General features: G+C 41.6%; 1 protein-coding gene across 2 annotated transcripts in view; it reads right to left on the bottom strand.

Moving 5' to 3' along the window:
- LOC102238166 (delta-like protein C) overlaps positions 1-16027 on the bottom strand; it is a 331023-nt gene that overhangs the window by 290749 nt on the left and 24247 nt on the right. For both annotated transcript variants that reach the window (XM_023351150.1, XM_023351151.1), the window contains exon 5: positions 2386-2577. In XM_023351150.1, the coding sequence (XP_023206918.1) occupies positions 2386-2577 (192 nt within the window). The remainder of the gene's footprint in view (positions 1-2385; positions 2578-16027) is intronic.

Below are 16027 nucleotides of genomic sequence, written 5' to 3' on the forward strand. Positions count from 1 at the left end.
AATGAGGACTTTGTGCAATGGTGCAGACTCAACCACCTGCAACTCAACACAACCAAGACCAAGGAGATGGTGGTTGACCCCAGGAGATCCAAGGCTGCCTTGCTGCCAGTCACCATTGAGGGAGTCAAGGTGGAGGTGGTGAACACATACAAGTACCTGGGAGTACATCTGGACAATAAACTGGACTGGTCAGCCAACACCGATGCACTCTATAAGAAGGGGCAGAGCAGGCTGTACTTCCTGAGGAGGCTGAGGTCCTTCAATGTCTGCAGCAAGCTCCTCTGGATGGTCTACCAGTCTGTTGTTGTCAGCGTCCTCTTCTATGCTGTGGCCTGCTGGGGAGGATGCATTAAGAAGAGGGATGCTGGACGACTAGACAGGCTGGTTAGGAAAGCTAGCTCTGTTGTGGGGACTGAGCTAGACTGCATCACGTCAGTATCAGATAAAAGGACCCTGAACAAGTTACTTAACATCATGGACAACGACTGTCATCCACTCCATAGTACCATCATGCAGCAGAAGAGTCTGATCAGCTGGAGACTCCTTGACATGCTCAACAGACAGACTCAGGAAGTCATTTGTACCAAGGGCCATACTACTGTACAATGCCTCACTGAAGGGCAGGGGAGAAGTGGACTTCAATGCTTAGGCCATCGACACAGCAGACTTCACCTCCACACTCTTTAGCACTTAGGATTTTAGTGTTTTTTAGTATTTTTAGCTCTTAGTAATGTTGATCTGGTAATTGTGTTTATCTAGTAATCTAGTGTTTTTGTAATATATTGTGTGAACTGTAGTGTATGTTGTGTGTAATGTCTTAAGCTGCTGGGACCTTGAATTTCCCCTTGGGGATTAATGAAGTATTCATCATCATCATCATCATCATCAAATCCCGTAGTGAGGAGTTTTAACTTAACGCTCAGAGTGAATGGAGACGTTTGCGTGTTGCGGTGGAAAATGACCTCGGCGGTGAAGCTCGTCAAAATGCATCAACACAACAAACCTAATATAACATTTAAAAAACAAACACTTGACGGAGTTTGGCTACATCGAGGCTCAACGCAGGAAGAAGACAAACAGATAGCAGGTAAAGCAGCACAGCTACCAACACGATTAGCACGACGGTCAGAAAGCTAAACAGATAACCCGAACAATCATTCAAGTCAACAGGCTGCGGAGTGAGACGCTGGTTCTGCTCCGGCTGTTGGACCGCCGCTACTGCTGGTGATGTTTCACAGACGGAGCCGCTGAACCTCCAGACAGTGAACTCTCACACCGAGCAGCTGCTGAGAGCTGCAGCAGGAAACTTAAACACAAAAGATTTTACATACGTATTAAAACCTTCGCTGTCCTAACATAAGACAATCTCTGAAAAAAATATTGAACTCCTCTGCCTCCTCCTGAATTACTGAGCTCAGTCAGAAATATCTGAGCCAGACCAAACAAAGCCAGGCTGTCAGGAAGTTTGACTTAGTAACTTAGGATTGTTTATTTTAATCAACCTGCATTTGACTTTGAATGAATGTTTCCTTTTTCTTGACATTATTTGATAAATGCAGTGTTGTGAGATTTATTTGACTCGTGTATAATTTAGGGTACAGACAACCTTATTGTTAAATATTATTTTACTGATTGCAGGTTTTTAGTTATAGTGTGCAGCTGATCCAGAGCGCTGCTGCTGGAGTTCTGACTAAAACCAGGAAGATAGAGACACCAACAAGGTTCTGCAGTCCATCACTGAGTCCCCGGACTAAAACCAGCTGGTTAGAGTTGCTATGGAAACATCAACCTGCTGGAATGTGGTATGCAAGTAGAGATTGATTGATTGATTGATTGATTGATTGATTGATTGATTGATTGATTGATTGATTGATTGATTCTGTTAAACCAAAATTCAAAGACATTGTCAGGTTTTTACTGGTTGGTCTCAGTAAGTTTTTATTACTTTGGTCACTAAGGGATGTAAAACCAAACAGGAAGTTGAGATACGGGACTTCCTGTTGGTTCTGAGCTGATGTCAGAGTTTTTCCTGGTTCTGTTTCTAATTGGGTCGATTCACAGCAAACCAGCTCTGGACCAGGTTAAGCCCCGCCTCCTCCCTCTGGACCAAAAGGCGGTTCTGGTGCTGATTCTGTGTGGACCGGGTCAGACCGGAAAAACAGACCATCTGGATCAGAACTTTTCCAGGATTCTTTAGTGAATGCTACGTCTCTCAGTCCGTCTGACCCGACGGGTCGACACCGGGTCATGTGACAGGGTTGGACCTGTGGCTCTTAGAACAGGGCCTCACATCGGGTCTGCTCTGTGTGGACTCCAGAGGTCAGAGGTCAGTCTGGTGTCTCGTCTTCAGTCATTTTAGAGGAAACCGGACCGGGTCGGACCCACCTTGGTTGCAGTACAGGCCTCCCCAGCCCTCATTGCAGCTGCACTCCCAGGGCAGCTGGCAGGTGCCGTGCAGGCAGCCGGGATGCCGCTTGCAGCTGTCGCAGCGCTGCCCCTCCCAGCCCACGTTACACCGGCAGCGTCCGGGCGCCTCGCACACGCCGCGGTGCCCGCCGCAGCCGCCTGCACAGATGGCTGATGGGAGGAGAGAAGAGAGAAGATTACCAGGAGAACAGCAGAAAACAGCTTCACACACACACACACACACACACACCTATGAGTGCTGGACTAGACCGGGTATTTTTACGGTTCATGGGCCGAAGAATTTATTTACTTCCTGCTCTCAGTGAAGCAACTTCCTCTCTGACCTTTGACCTCTGCTGTGTTTTCTGGATTCTCTCTCATCATCTGAACTGTAGATCATGGATCTGATCAGCTGCGCTGAACCAAGTGGATCCAGTTTGATCTGATCAGACTGGTCAAAGCAGCAAAAGCCCCCCAGAGATGGGGCCCGTTCTGGACCTGATGATGGGGCCCGTTCTGGTCCCAATGATGGGACCCGTTCTGGACCTGATGATGGGGCCCGTTCTGGTCCCAATGATGGGGCCCGTTCTGGACCTGATGATGGGGCCCGTTCTGGTCCCAATGATGGGACCCGTTCTGGACCTGATGATGGGGCCCATGCAGCAGGAAACAGCATGGATTCCTGGGGATGACGCAGACTGTGTGTCCATGTTGTTGGTTCAGGATGATGAAGACATGAACTGACTGGATTTCTGCTAACAGAGTTTTGGCTGCTAGCAGTTAGCTGCTAATCGATAAATGATCAGCTGCTGCTAGCAGTCATCATCTGATGTGACTGGCCCCCATAGACAGAGATGCAGCTTTTATTTTGAAGGCAACTGCTGCTCACCAGTTACAGGAAGTTAGCTCTTAGCACTTAGATACGTCAGCTAACGCTAAGAAGGAGAAACTGAGAGGAAACGTGGAGAGAAGTGGGCCTGCAGGTTATTGCATCTTTTACAGTGGTGGAGAAAGTACTCAATGTACTTAAGTAAACAGACAAAAATGTACTCTAGTAAAAGTAAATGCACCACATTAACATTTTTTACTTGAGTAAAAGTAAAAAAGTACTGGCTTTTAAAAATACTTAAGTATTAAAAGTAAAAGTACTTGCTGAATGTGTCACCTGTAGCGTTGCCACCCGTCCCGTACAATAGGGAATGTATTTGGCTGCTAAATGTCGCGTCCCGCATTGAACCGATACGGGACGCGATTTGTTCCATATTTCTATAACTGTCTGATAGAAACGCCTATAATACACACATCAACACTAAGTTTAACAATAATGACCAAAATAAAACAGGAAATATTAAGGTCAGCTAAATTGTCGTGGTGGGAGCTAAAGGACCCCAGAACGCTACGGACCGACGCTGAACATCACCGTTGCCTAGAGACGGACACTGCGCAGCCGCGGTGAGCTGCTATCAACCCGCGTCTTTTTAAAACGTCCTCGACCCGATTCACTGTCCTTAGGAGCAAAAACTCTCATAAATCCCAGGCTGAATAATGTTAGTGAGGATGAAAACAGGGAAAGTTTTTAAAAAGTGTCCTTGGTGGCGCCGTGAGCTGCTGTATGATGGACAGAATGGATCAGGAGAGGAACCGCAGACCCATCAGAACCAAAAGAACCAGAAATCAGAGTCTCTTCATCCTCAATCATCTCCTGATGCTGACATGGTACAGAACATTTTATTATTGATTAAGTTTATTATTGTGATTTGATTCTTTGCTTAGGATGTTGAGTTTGGATGATAATTTATTCAATATATAATAGTATCAGCCAAAGTAATATGAATAAAAATTTAAAGAACAAATCATGCTAATAGATTAACAGTACATACCTAAATATTTCCTACTTTAAAAAGGACTTTCTGTATATTTAGAAATGTTGATACATTTTATGAATAATTGTCCAGTGGTCCTTTAATGTATTATTTCACTAATATTGAATTAATGTGGTTTACCAGTTTGGATAATCTGACTTCCTATCAATGAAGAAAAATCATGCTAAGCAAAAATACAGCAGACCTGCAGGCCAACAGGGGAACTGAAGAAGTTATACCAAATAAATGTCTTTTTTAATATTCAGTGGTCGATTTTTTTAATCTTCACAATTTTACTTTAATAATTACCAGTAATAAAAATTAAAATTCTGCACTTTTAGCTGCTGCACGGAGAAAGAATCAGACACAATCGCCTCTTTGCTCAGAATATTAAATGATTAAATATATTGCTGTTTTTTGTTTCATTCTTTTTTTAAGTGCTCTCCATGAAAAGACACTGACTGCACTGGCCCTCAGCCTCCAAACCAAACTCCTTAATTATATAAATATTTGGATAATACTATTTAAAACCCCAGAATGTTTACATAACTTTTATATTCTGGGTTAGGGTTAGGACACATTCTGAATATTAAATCAGGCATTATGATCAATTACCCAGTACTTGAGTAGATTTTTACCAAATACTTTTTACGCCTACTTCATTAAAGCTTAAGTAAATCTAATTAAGTATAAACGTGTTGAAGGTATGCTACTCTGATTGGAGTATAATTTTGGTGGGCGTCCCTTATTTTGATTTCTGAAAGGTGGCAACCATAATCACCTAATCACTAATAAAGTATCATTAAGTGTACCTATCATGTTTAATTTTAATGCATCAGTAAAGCGCCATGAAATGAACAATGCTGCAGATAAAACATGTTTTTATGTGTTTACTCTGTAACACGGTTTAGATTTAATTTGTGATTCTGGGCATCAGAATTTCAGGGAAACCCTGCAGAGTTAGATGTAATTCGGCAAAATGAGAGAAATTATTAAACCTTTGAAATGTTTCATTTAACATAAAATAAATGCACTCAAGAGAAAGTTGTTTCCCTGAAAAATGCACTTTAAACAGACCTAACAAGTGTTGAGTGACTTGGAAACATCCTGTCTCCTGTCCTATCATAGCGTGAACTTCACATTTTTTTCTGCTAGTGGCATTTATTTTGAAAGAAATCCAACAGGAAGGGGGTGGAAAGAAGGAGGTGGGGGAAGACATCCCACTGAGGAAGAGGAGTCGATCTTGGGACAGCGGTGCAGCGGTGCAGCGAACCCGAGAGCAAGACAGGCACCCCGCGCTACATGACACAATAAAATCTGAAATATGATCAAAATTGCTTCTTAAAATGATCAGAAAAAAAATCACATTCCCATAAAAACATCTAGATATTAAATACTTACAGCAGAAATATATTTAACCAACATCATTATCAATTCAAACTCTTTGTTCTGCTTTGCTTCATCTCTGTCACACAATCCACTGAGTTCTGGTGCCACCCTAACATGATAACGCCCTGGGCGGTTGCCCAAACTGCCCACGTCAGAAACCAAAACTGTCTGCTGGACAAAAACCGGCAATTAAAAAAACAAAACACTCAACTATGAGCACTGAGCAGGAGCAAGAAGGAACCAAGCACAAGGCGACTGTGTCTCTCTCTGTCTGTCTCTCTCCCTGTCTGTCTCTCTTTTTCTCTCTCTCTGTCTCTCTCTCTTTCTCTCTGTCTCTCTCTCTCTCTCTCTGTCTGTCTCTCTCTCTTTCTCTCTGTCTCTCTCTCTCTCTCTCTAGTGCGCATGTGTGAGCGTCTGCTGCATGTGTGGAGTGGAAGGAGAACAAGTGTCAGGTTTTCTAAAGGTTTGAACTTCACTTTTTACAGTGCTGTTTCATCTGTTTCGCACGATAACACATTTTTGTTTTCACTGGTGTTTCAGTGGAGTTTTTTCCGGCAGCACCGAGTTTTTAGCTCGGTGCGATGGTCTGGAAAAGTTACGGTGCTGCTGGCTTTAGGAGCCTTTCACGCCGACATGGTATTAAAATACCAGTTGCCGTGGATTTTTCGGTAGATTAGTGAAGGTTGGCTGTTGGGGAACTTGTTGGGTGTGACAGTGTGAAGGCAGCGTCCAGGATGAACAATGCAGTGGTTATGTTTTTGGACTCGATTGATAAGGTGAACAGCGTAGTTGAGAGGGGAATTGTTTTGAGAAATACCCAAACTACTGTTTTCCCTTTAATGAACCCGGATAAAAAGATCATCCCGTCTAATTTGCCACCTTTCATCAGTGACGATGTGTTGCTGAAGGAATTGTCACGTCACGGTCAGGTCGTGTTGACAATGAAAATTCAAATCAGCAAAGTTGAATCACGTTGTTTCTTTTAGAAGACAAGTGTTTATGATTCTAAAAACTAATGTTGAGGAACTGAGTATAGTGATGAAATTTAAGGTTGATGGTTTTGATTACACTATTTTTGCGACAACGGAAACTATGAGGTGTTTTGGATGTAACCAGGAGGGCCATACTGTCCGTAATTATCCTGAAAATATTCAAAAAGAGAATGTTCAGGCTGACGAAAATCCAGAACCAGGAACATCAGCGGATACTGCGAATGGAGCTATAGTGGGTGTAACTGGGGAGGGAGCTCCGGTGGCTGCTGCTGGGGAAGAAGCTCAAGAAATTAATCCTGAGGAAGGAGTTTCAACAGGAGAGCAAAAGCAGTCAAGTGTTTCAGAACATGTCATTGAGGATGTCATTACTTCTGTTGAAGGGAGTAAGGAGAAACAAAAGAAAACTGCTTTGCTGATCTGCTGGGCTCAGAGCGCAGGGAGTTCTGCTACGTTCACGTTTTCAAAGTGTCTCTGAATGGATGCTCCCTCACAGAAAAATGGACAAAATCGTCTCATTCGTTGCATTCGTCCTGAAGAAGGAAAAGAGTTGACAGATCCCACCGAACTGCGGAAAAGAGCTGTGGACGTTTCTTCACGTTGTATGCCAGTGAGTTTAGAGAAGATTCTGGGATAACAGCAGAGTTTCTTAAGGACTTGCAAAAGGTGTCGGACCAAGACAAGGTCATTTTGGAGCATGAGTTGACGTTGGAAGAACTGCAGGAGGCGCTGCTGAGCATGGAAAATGGCAAAGCTCCAGGAATAGATGGCTTGTCTGTGGAGTTTTATAATTTTATGTGTTTTATATGTTGGCTGACGATCTGTTCTCAATAACAGGGTGGTAAGAGGAATGTTACCCCTTAGCTGTCGCAGAGCTGAGCTCACTCTTATTCCTAAGAAGGATGATCTTCATGAAATAAGGAATTGGAGACCCGTCAGTCTGTTGTGTACTGACTATAAGATCTTCTCAAAGGTTCTGGCAGGCAGATTGAGAAACGTGATTGATCAAGTTATTCATGTTGATCAGTCTTATTGCATCCCTGGCAGATCAATAAGAGATAACATAACTTTAATTTGAGATTATTTGGACGTCTCTAATTTATTGGGTTTAAACTTTGGTCTGATTTCTGTTGACCAAGAAAAGGCATTTGATCGAGTGGAGCACCAATATTTATGGAATACTTTGAAAGCTTTTGGTTTCTCCTCTGGGTTCATTGCTATGATTAAAATCCTCTATTGTGACATTGAAAGTGTATTGAAAGTCAATGGTGGTTTAAGTCACATTTTAATGTAAAGAGAGGAAGTGGCTGAGGTTGTGCAATGTCAGGAATGTTGTATTCATTGAGCATTGATCTCTTGTTATGGCAAATCAGGAAAAGGTTGCAGGGTATAAAGTTAAGTGAAGTTTCTTCACCTTTTCAACTTTCTGCATATGCTGATGATATTATTGTGGCAATCACAAAAGAGTCTGATGTTTTTAATTTCATTAAAATTATTGAGTGTTTTGGTAAAATTTCTTCATCCAAAGTTAATTGGAGCAAGAGTAAAGCTTTGTCAGTTGGTAAGTGGACAAAACAAGAACCTAAATTACCTGATGAATTAAAGTGGCTGAAAAATGGTTTTAAATATTTGGGTGTTTATTTGGGGGATCAAATAGAGGTCATGAAAAATTGGGAAGGTTTTATTGAATTAATGGAGGGTAGATTAAAGAAACGGCTTTTGCCACGATGTTCTTATAGAGGCCGTACACTAATTATTAATAATCTGGTTGCTTCAACTTTGTGGCATCGCGTATCTGTTATCGGTCTTTTGGTGAAACTACAGACTATTGAGTTAAATTTCTTTTGGGACAGATTACATTGGGTCCCTCAGAGTGTTTTGTTTTTACCAAAGGAAGAAGGAGGTTTGACTCATTTAGAGGAAAACAGCCTTCAGATCACAGATTTAAAGAGTTTTTTGTTTGGTGATCAAAATGTTTTGTGGAGAAAAGTTACAGAATGTTTTTTTTCAAAAGTTGGTAATTTAGGTTTTGGTAAAACTTTTTTATTGTTGACTTTTCAAAACATAATGTAAAGTGTTTGTCATCTTTTTATGTTGGTGTGTTAAAATCTTGGAACCTCATGGAAACGAAGAGAGTTGGACCATCCACATCTTTAAACTGGTTATTACTGGAACCAGTCCTCCAGGGATCTGGTTTGGGTTCAGCGTGGGACAAAATGGCTATGATTTCTGAACGTTTGATGAAAAGTGGGCTGGTTACGTTCAAACATCTGCTTGAACTTGTTGGATCTGAGATGGATGATGTTGTTCCTTTGGCTCGAAGATTGGAGATTCACTCTCTAAGAACTGTAAGCATTATGTTGGCAACTTTTAAGCGAATGTTATCTGAAGACGACAAAAGACTCATAAAGGGATGATGGGCGTCTAACACCTGATGAAGCAGATCCCTTCCTGAAGCTGTTTTAAGCCACAAATGAAAGACCTTGAATGTCCTGGACCTTTTTTAGAGAAAGGAAGAAATGAATGGACAATTTTGGATTCTGTGAATGGAAAGTTAATATATATGAAATGTGTTAAGGCTTTGAACAAAGTCAAATTAAAAGATAAAAAAGATACTCCTTGGAGAGATTATTTTAAAGTTGGTTTTGATGTGAAACCTGTGTGGGGATTATTATATAAACCAGCATTAACTAAAAATGTTGGTGATTTTCAATGGAGAATTTTACATGGTATTATTGCGATTAATGCTTTTGTTTCTATTATTAATCTATTCTATTATTAAATGTCCGTTTTGTTTATTAAGAGAAACTATTTTCCATTGTTTTGTACAATGTTTTAGATTAATGGATTTATTTACAATAATAAGAGATATCTGGAAATCTTTTGGAGAAAGTTTTACAGAACAGTCTTTTATTTTTGGTTCTTTATATGGCAAAGGAAAAAAGAAAATTGGACGGTTGTTAAATTTTTTTGCGGTCAAGCAAAGCTTGCAATATATTTGAGTAGAAAATTTAAAATTAGTAATGAACAGAATACTGATTGTGTAAAACTTTTTAAGAGTATGGTTAGAGCAAGAGTGATGTTAGAATATAAATATTATTTAAAAGTGGATGAGCTAAATATTTTTCAGAATGTTTGGGATTATGAAGGTGTTTTATTTACTTTAAATAATTCAGAACTTTCATTTATGAATGTGTTAATTTGACTTGGTGTTGAATGTTCCTATGTATCACCACTGAGTGAATAAATGAGTTTTTAAAAATCAAAAAAATCTCTCTCTGTCTCCATCTGTCTCAGAGTGAATAGAGCTAGAGACGGGAGTGTTAGACTGAGTGATTTTCTGAGTTTTCTTTCTACCTTTTTCTGCAAGGTGTTTTGAACACTTTTCTCTTCACACAGTTACTTGATCTTAAGTTGAGTTCTGGTTGTCCCAGGCTGGTCCGGTAGGTTTTTGCTCCCGGTTTGGTTTGGCGTTTTGGCATCATGTCCGTTGTGGAGGTCGGTGCGGAGTTTGAAAAGTTGACACGTCGGCATGATGTCAAACTCATACCAACAGTGAATTGTTGGGTAGAGGAGGCAGCCTTAGCTTAGCTTAGGTTGTGAAGGTGTGAAATCTGCTTCCTGTCTGAATGGTGCGATCAGGATCTTTCTTGATAGAACATCTACGGTGAATGATTTGGTTGAAAGGGGCGTCATCATTCATGACACTTTCACACAGGATCTCCCGCTGGTCACTCCAGCTAAAAAGATCATCATCTCCAATCCACCCCGTTTATTAAAAATGATCTCCTTGTTAAGGAGTCGTCACGCTATGGACAGCTAGTTCCACCCATAAAGATGGTTTCTTTGGGTTGTAAATCTGCGCTTCTTAAACATGTCGTGTGTCATAGCGGGCAGGTATTCATGATCCTTAAAGACGGAGCTAATGAGCTAAACCTGTCCTTTAATTTCAAAGTAGATGGTTTAATTATATGGTTTTTGCCTCTTCGGAGAACATGAAATGTTTTGGTTGCAGAAGGTCATGTGATTCGATCGTGTCCAGAAAAGCTTAAGAAAACACAGATGGTGAATGCTGGTGATGGTGCAGCCGAAGCGGGTCACGGTGCCGCCGACACGGTACCGCTGAAGCGGGTCACGATGCTGCCAACGCAGTACCGCCGAAGCGGGTCACGGTACCGCTGAAGCGGGCCACGCGGCCACTGGTGGTTTGACGGTAGTCGGAGTGGGCCTTGGTGTTGCTGGTTCCGGGGTTCCTGGTGATCCTTCTGTTGTAGCTGCAGAGGAACAGCCTGAAGTTTGATCCTTTATAGAGTCTGATCGTTCCAATGAAGTTGATATCACCGATAGTGAGATGAAACATGATCAATCTGTGAGGAGTTTTGATGCAGATTCAGGGGAAAAAAGAACTGATGAAGTTTTTTGTGAAAGCTTTTGTGAAGATGACAGCATGCTTGATGAGGAGTTGTTGAAACTGTCCAAGGAAAAGTTCTGGACCTGCTAACTGCAGCACTGAAGCTCTCAGAGCTAAGAGAGCGAACAAAGCAGCAGAGACAGTTTGGAGTCTGACAGTAACCTGCCTTTGAGCCACGATCAGCAGAATCTGGATCCTCCTGCAGAAATTAAGAAGTTTCTACAAAAAACTAAAGGACTCAGGCTGACCAAGGTAGAAGAATATTTTCCAGATTTAAAACTATTTGTTGAATCCTCTCGGGCTTTAACAAAGAAAACTGGACATTTTGTAGATGATGTGTTAACAGATCAAGAAATTTATCGCTCAAATAAACCGATTTTGAAAGTCAGAGCCCAAGAAATTACTGCTGATGAAGATGAGGATATTTAGAGAAATATTTTATGTTTCTCTGTGTCTTTTCTTTTGTTTCTTCATTTCTATGTGTGATTTTAAAATAAGCACATTAAATTTAAATGGTGCCAGAGATTAAGTGAAAAGGGCTGAGTGTATTAGATTTATAGCTTTAAAGAAAATTGATATAAAGTTAATTCAAGAAACACACAGCACTGCTGATGATGAGAGTGATTGGAAGGTTGTTTTAGTCACAAGTCCAGCTGGACTGGTGGTGTTTTGATCGGGTTTTCTAAGAATGTTTGGCCTATTTATTTATTGAAAGTTAAAGCCAAATATGAAAATGTGAATTTAGTTTTTCTTAATGTTTATGCTCCAACTAAGGGGTGGATAGAATGATCTATTGAATCACTTAGAGCCTCATGCTGAATCCTCTCGAAGGCTCAGGCAGCGGCCTGCGACCTCTGACCTTTCGGATGTGTGGAGAGCCTTCAACAGGAATCAGAGACAGTATACAGTACATGGAGTCATTCTAAAGATAATCGTTTATCCTTGGCAAGATTGGATCGTATTTATGCTTTTAAACATCATTTGAATATATTTAAGAATTGTCAAATAATTCCTGTTGGTTTTTCTGATCACTGTCTGGTTTGTTGCTCTATGTTTATTAAAAATATTTGTGAACAGAGTGTTTATTGGCATTTTAATACAGCTCTTTTAAACGAAAGAGCTTTTAGAACAGCTTTTGAATATTTCTGGATCAGTCATAAACAATCTAAATCAGATTTTTCTTGTGTTCAACAGTGGTGGGATTATGTTAAATGTCAAATTAAGCAGTTGTGTCAACAGTTCACTCACAATGTCACTAGAGACATAACCAGATCTCTGAGGGACTTGGAGACTCAGATGGTAGAGCTGCAGGGTTTGGCAGCGTCTACAGGAAACCGAGGGTTTTTAGATTCCCTCAAAGATAAAAAGGCCGTTCTGGCCAACCTGTTGGGCACAGCAGCCAAAGGAGTCTTGGTCAGATTGCGCTTCCTAAGTGTAACAGCGATGGATGCCCCATCTCACTTTTTCTTCGGACTAGAAAAAAAGAATGGGCAAAGAAAGATTGTTCACTCCCTAAAGCCTGACTGTGGTTCTACTATCTCAGGTTCCTCTGAGATCAGGAAGTTTGCTGTCAGTTTCTATAAAGACCTTTTTAAAAGTGAACATTTGGAGAACCCTGATGTGAGCGGTGGTTTCTACGAAGGACTTCCTCAGGTGGATGCTGAAGCCAATGGAAAACTGGAGGCTCAGCTCACGCTGCATGAACTGCATACTGTCTTGATGAGCCTAAAGATGGTAGATCTCCTGGCATGGATGGTCTTCCTGTTGATTTCTACAAGTCATTCTGGTCTGTGATCGGAGAGGACTTGTTGGAGGTTATCACAGATAGTCTGCAGAGAGGTTGGCTGCCTCTGAGCTGCAGACGTTACTCTGCTCCCAAAGAAAGGAGATTTACAGGATATAAGGAACTGGCGACCAGTCTCTTTGCTCTGCACTAAAAAATATTTTCCAAAGTCCTGGCTACCAGACTTAGAGAAGTGATGGCTTCAGTCATTCATGGGGACCAGACGTGTTGTGTGCCTGGCAGGCTGATAAGTAATAATGTCACTTTAATCAGAGATGTTTTGGAAATCTCCAGCTCATTGGGTATAGATATTGGTCTGATTTCTATAGATCAAGAAAAAGCTTTAGACCTGGTTGAACATCAATATTTGTGGCAAACTTTGACTGCTTTTGGTTTCATAGCTATGCAGGGCCGTGCAGAGACCTATGGAGGGGCAGGGGCTCAAATTAAAAAAGGGCCACATTGAACAAAAACTCCGTACAACAACACAGCAACAACCCATAATAATCAAGAATCTAACTGGATCCTACTGGATCATCGCCATCATGCAGGAAATGCAAAGCAAATCTAGTCTCTATTTTCCCCAACAGGTAAAAAGTTTCTGTTTCTGCTGCTGACAGTCCTGGAGGGCTGAGCTGATCTGAGACTGTAGCTGTTAAACAGACCAGAGGAGAAAAGGTCAAAGGTCATGAAGTTATGAAATAAGCTAATGTGCTGCCATTTTACTAATGAAGCCCTAATAATATCTATTTAACCTCTAGAACAACCTGGCTGCAGACTGATTTATAGATCAGAAACTCAAAGGGGTTAAAACTATATAATAGTTAGATGTTAAACCTCTAGATCTAGAATTATTAGACTGGCATATCAAGGCAAAGAAAACTCAGTAGCTGCTGGTAGGGGCCATTCAGGGGCCTCCAGACACTAGGGGCCTCCAGACACTAGGGGCCTCCAGACACTCAGGGGCCTCCAGACACTCAGGGGCCTCCAGACACTCAGGGGCCTCCAGACACTAAGGGGCCTCCAGACATTCAGGGGCCCCTAGAAATGGTCTAATTGTACCACAGACCATAGATCTAAACCTGTAGCATCATTTATAGAGAATAACAATGTTATTACATTTTATTTAATGCATCAGCTGAGAAAAATAAATAATACATTTAGGATTTAACTAGGACGTTTACTTTGTAAAAGTTTAAAGAATGATCTTGGTAGTTTGATTGTTGTGTTGCCATGGTTACAATATGGTGTAATCTTTGTGTTTGAATTGTGTTTGTTCACAAATACATCACAGCCAATAACCAATAATCAGTGATTGATTTTAAACCTGGTCTCCCTCTCAGATTCACCTGATCGACATTTAAACATGTTAGTGATGCTGAGGTTCTTAGTAGGACGGGGGGTTCTGGCTAAGGCCCCATATTACCTTGGCCGGCCCTGGAGGAACAGCTGCTGAGATGCACATCTCTGGAATCTACCTGGAATCTACCTGGAATCCACCTGGAATCCCCCGGTGGCCCCTGTCAGTCCCCTGATGCTTTGGAGACATTTTGGTTCATTTCATTGTGGCATATTTGGCTTTTTGCTGCGGTTCTGATTATTGCTACAATATTTTCTCTGATGTTTATTTCATGAACTCTAATTGGGCCGAATCTTCCTTTAACACTTGAGGTTCTGCAGTAACTTCTGTTTACAGCCCAGAACCTCCAGCGGCTTTAACCCGCCTGGTAGAAACGGTAAGGAGAAGCAGAGAACAGAGAGCAGGTGGTACCAGGTGGTACCGGGTGGTACCAGGTGGTACCAGGTGGTACCGGGTGGTACCGGGTGGTACCGGGTGGTACCGGGTGGTACCAGGTGGTACCAGGTGGTACCGGGTGGTACCGGGTGGTACCGGGACTTTGAGCTGCGTTGCGACTCGCGGTGACAGTCTCAGTGTCTTATATCAGGATGTCTGATATAAAGACAGATATTCTTTCTATCTGTCGGTGGTTCCGACCCAGACTGCCTGTAGTGAACCGAACCGGGCTTTTAGCAGAATGATGAAGTTACAGTCAGAAGTTTCTCTGCAGCATTTCTGAGTTTAGTGGTGAGGCGGGTTTTGTCCCACTATTGCAGGACGATTATGAAAATATAAATAGAAACAGTTTTTCTAACATCAGACCTACGTTTTTATTCACAAACCAGTTAATGAAAATATTCTTGCCCATAATTAGATAGATAGAGGAACAGATCCTCCTCCTCCTCCTCCTCCTCACCATGGAGTCTGAACAACATGGAGGCTCTGAGAGTCATTATTAGCCTGAGGGCAGCCAGACTAGTTTATTTTACTACATTATTATATTTAGAGAAATATTATTGCTGAGGGGAACAAACAGGCCTTCTGACATACAGATTAAAAATAAAAAAACATTTTTTGAAAAAACAAAACTCAAAAAGGGCATCAAGGATAAAAGGGGCAGGGGCTCAAGCCCCCCTGCGCCCCCCCCCTCTGCATGTGCCTGTAGCTATGATCCAGGTTTTATATGGTGACATTGCGAGTATACTTAAAATAAATGGAGGTTTAAATGCTCCATTCAATGTTTTAAGAGGAGTGAGGCAAGGTTGTTCTTTTCAGGGATGCTTCACAAGCTGAGGAAAGATTGATGTTTCTATTCCTGGGTGTAATGTCTCTTTTCAGTTCTCAGTTTATGCTGATGATTTAATAGTTTTTGTAAACACACAGGAAGATATTGATGTTTTAGTCAACACTGTCTTTCTTTTTGGCTGCATCTCTTCTGCCAAAAATAAACTGGAGAAAGAGTGAGGCTATAACCGTTGGGAGTCGGTTGGAGGATCAACTCAGTCTGTCTGGAGGTTTAGTGTGGAGAAAAGGAGGGCTCAAATATTCAGGTGTGTTTTTGGGTAATGAAACTTTTGTGGAAAAAAATTGGGAAAATGTGTTGGATAATGTTAAGGGTCGACTTTTGAAGTGGATTTGACCTAAAATGTCATATAGAGGACGAGTTCTTCTCATTAATAATCTAGTTTCTTCCACCGGTTGATGTGTGTTGATCCTCCAGTTTCTCTTGTATCAAATGTTCAAAGGGTTCTGGTGGATTTTTATGGGATAAACTTCACTGGATTCCTCAAAGTATTCTCTTTCTGCCGAGAGAAGAAGGTGGACGAGGCCTGGTCCATCCGGCCAGCA

The sequence above is a fragment of the Xiphophorus maculatus genome, chromosome 18, assembly GCF_002775205.1.
Source record: "Xiphophorus maculatus strain JP 163 A chromosome 18, X_maculatus-5.0-male, whole genome shotgun sequence".
Lineage (NCBI taxonomy): Eukaryota > Metazoa > Chordata > Actinopteri > Cyprinodontiformes > Poeciliidae > Xiphophorus > Xiphophorus maculatus.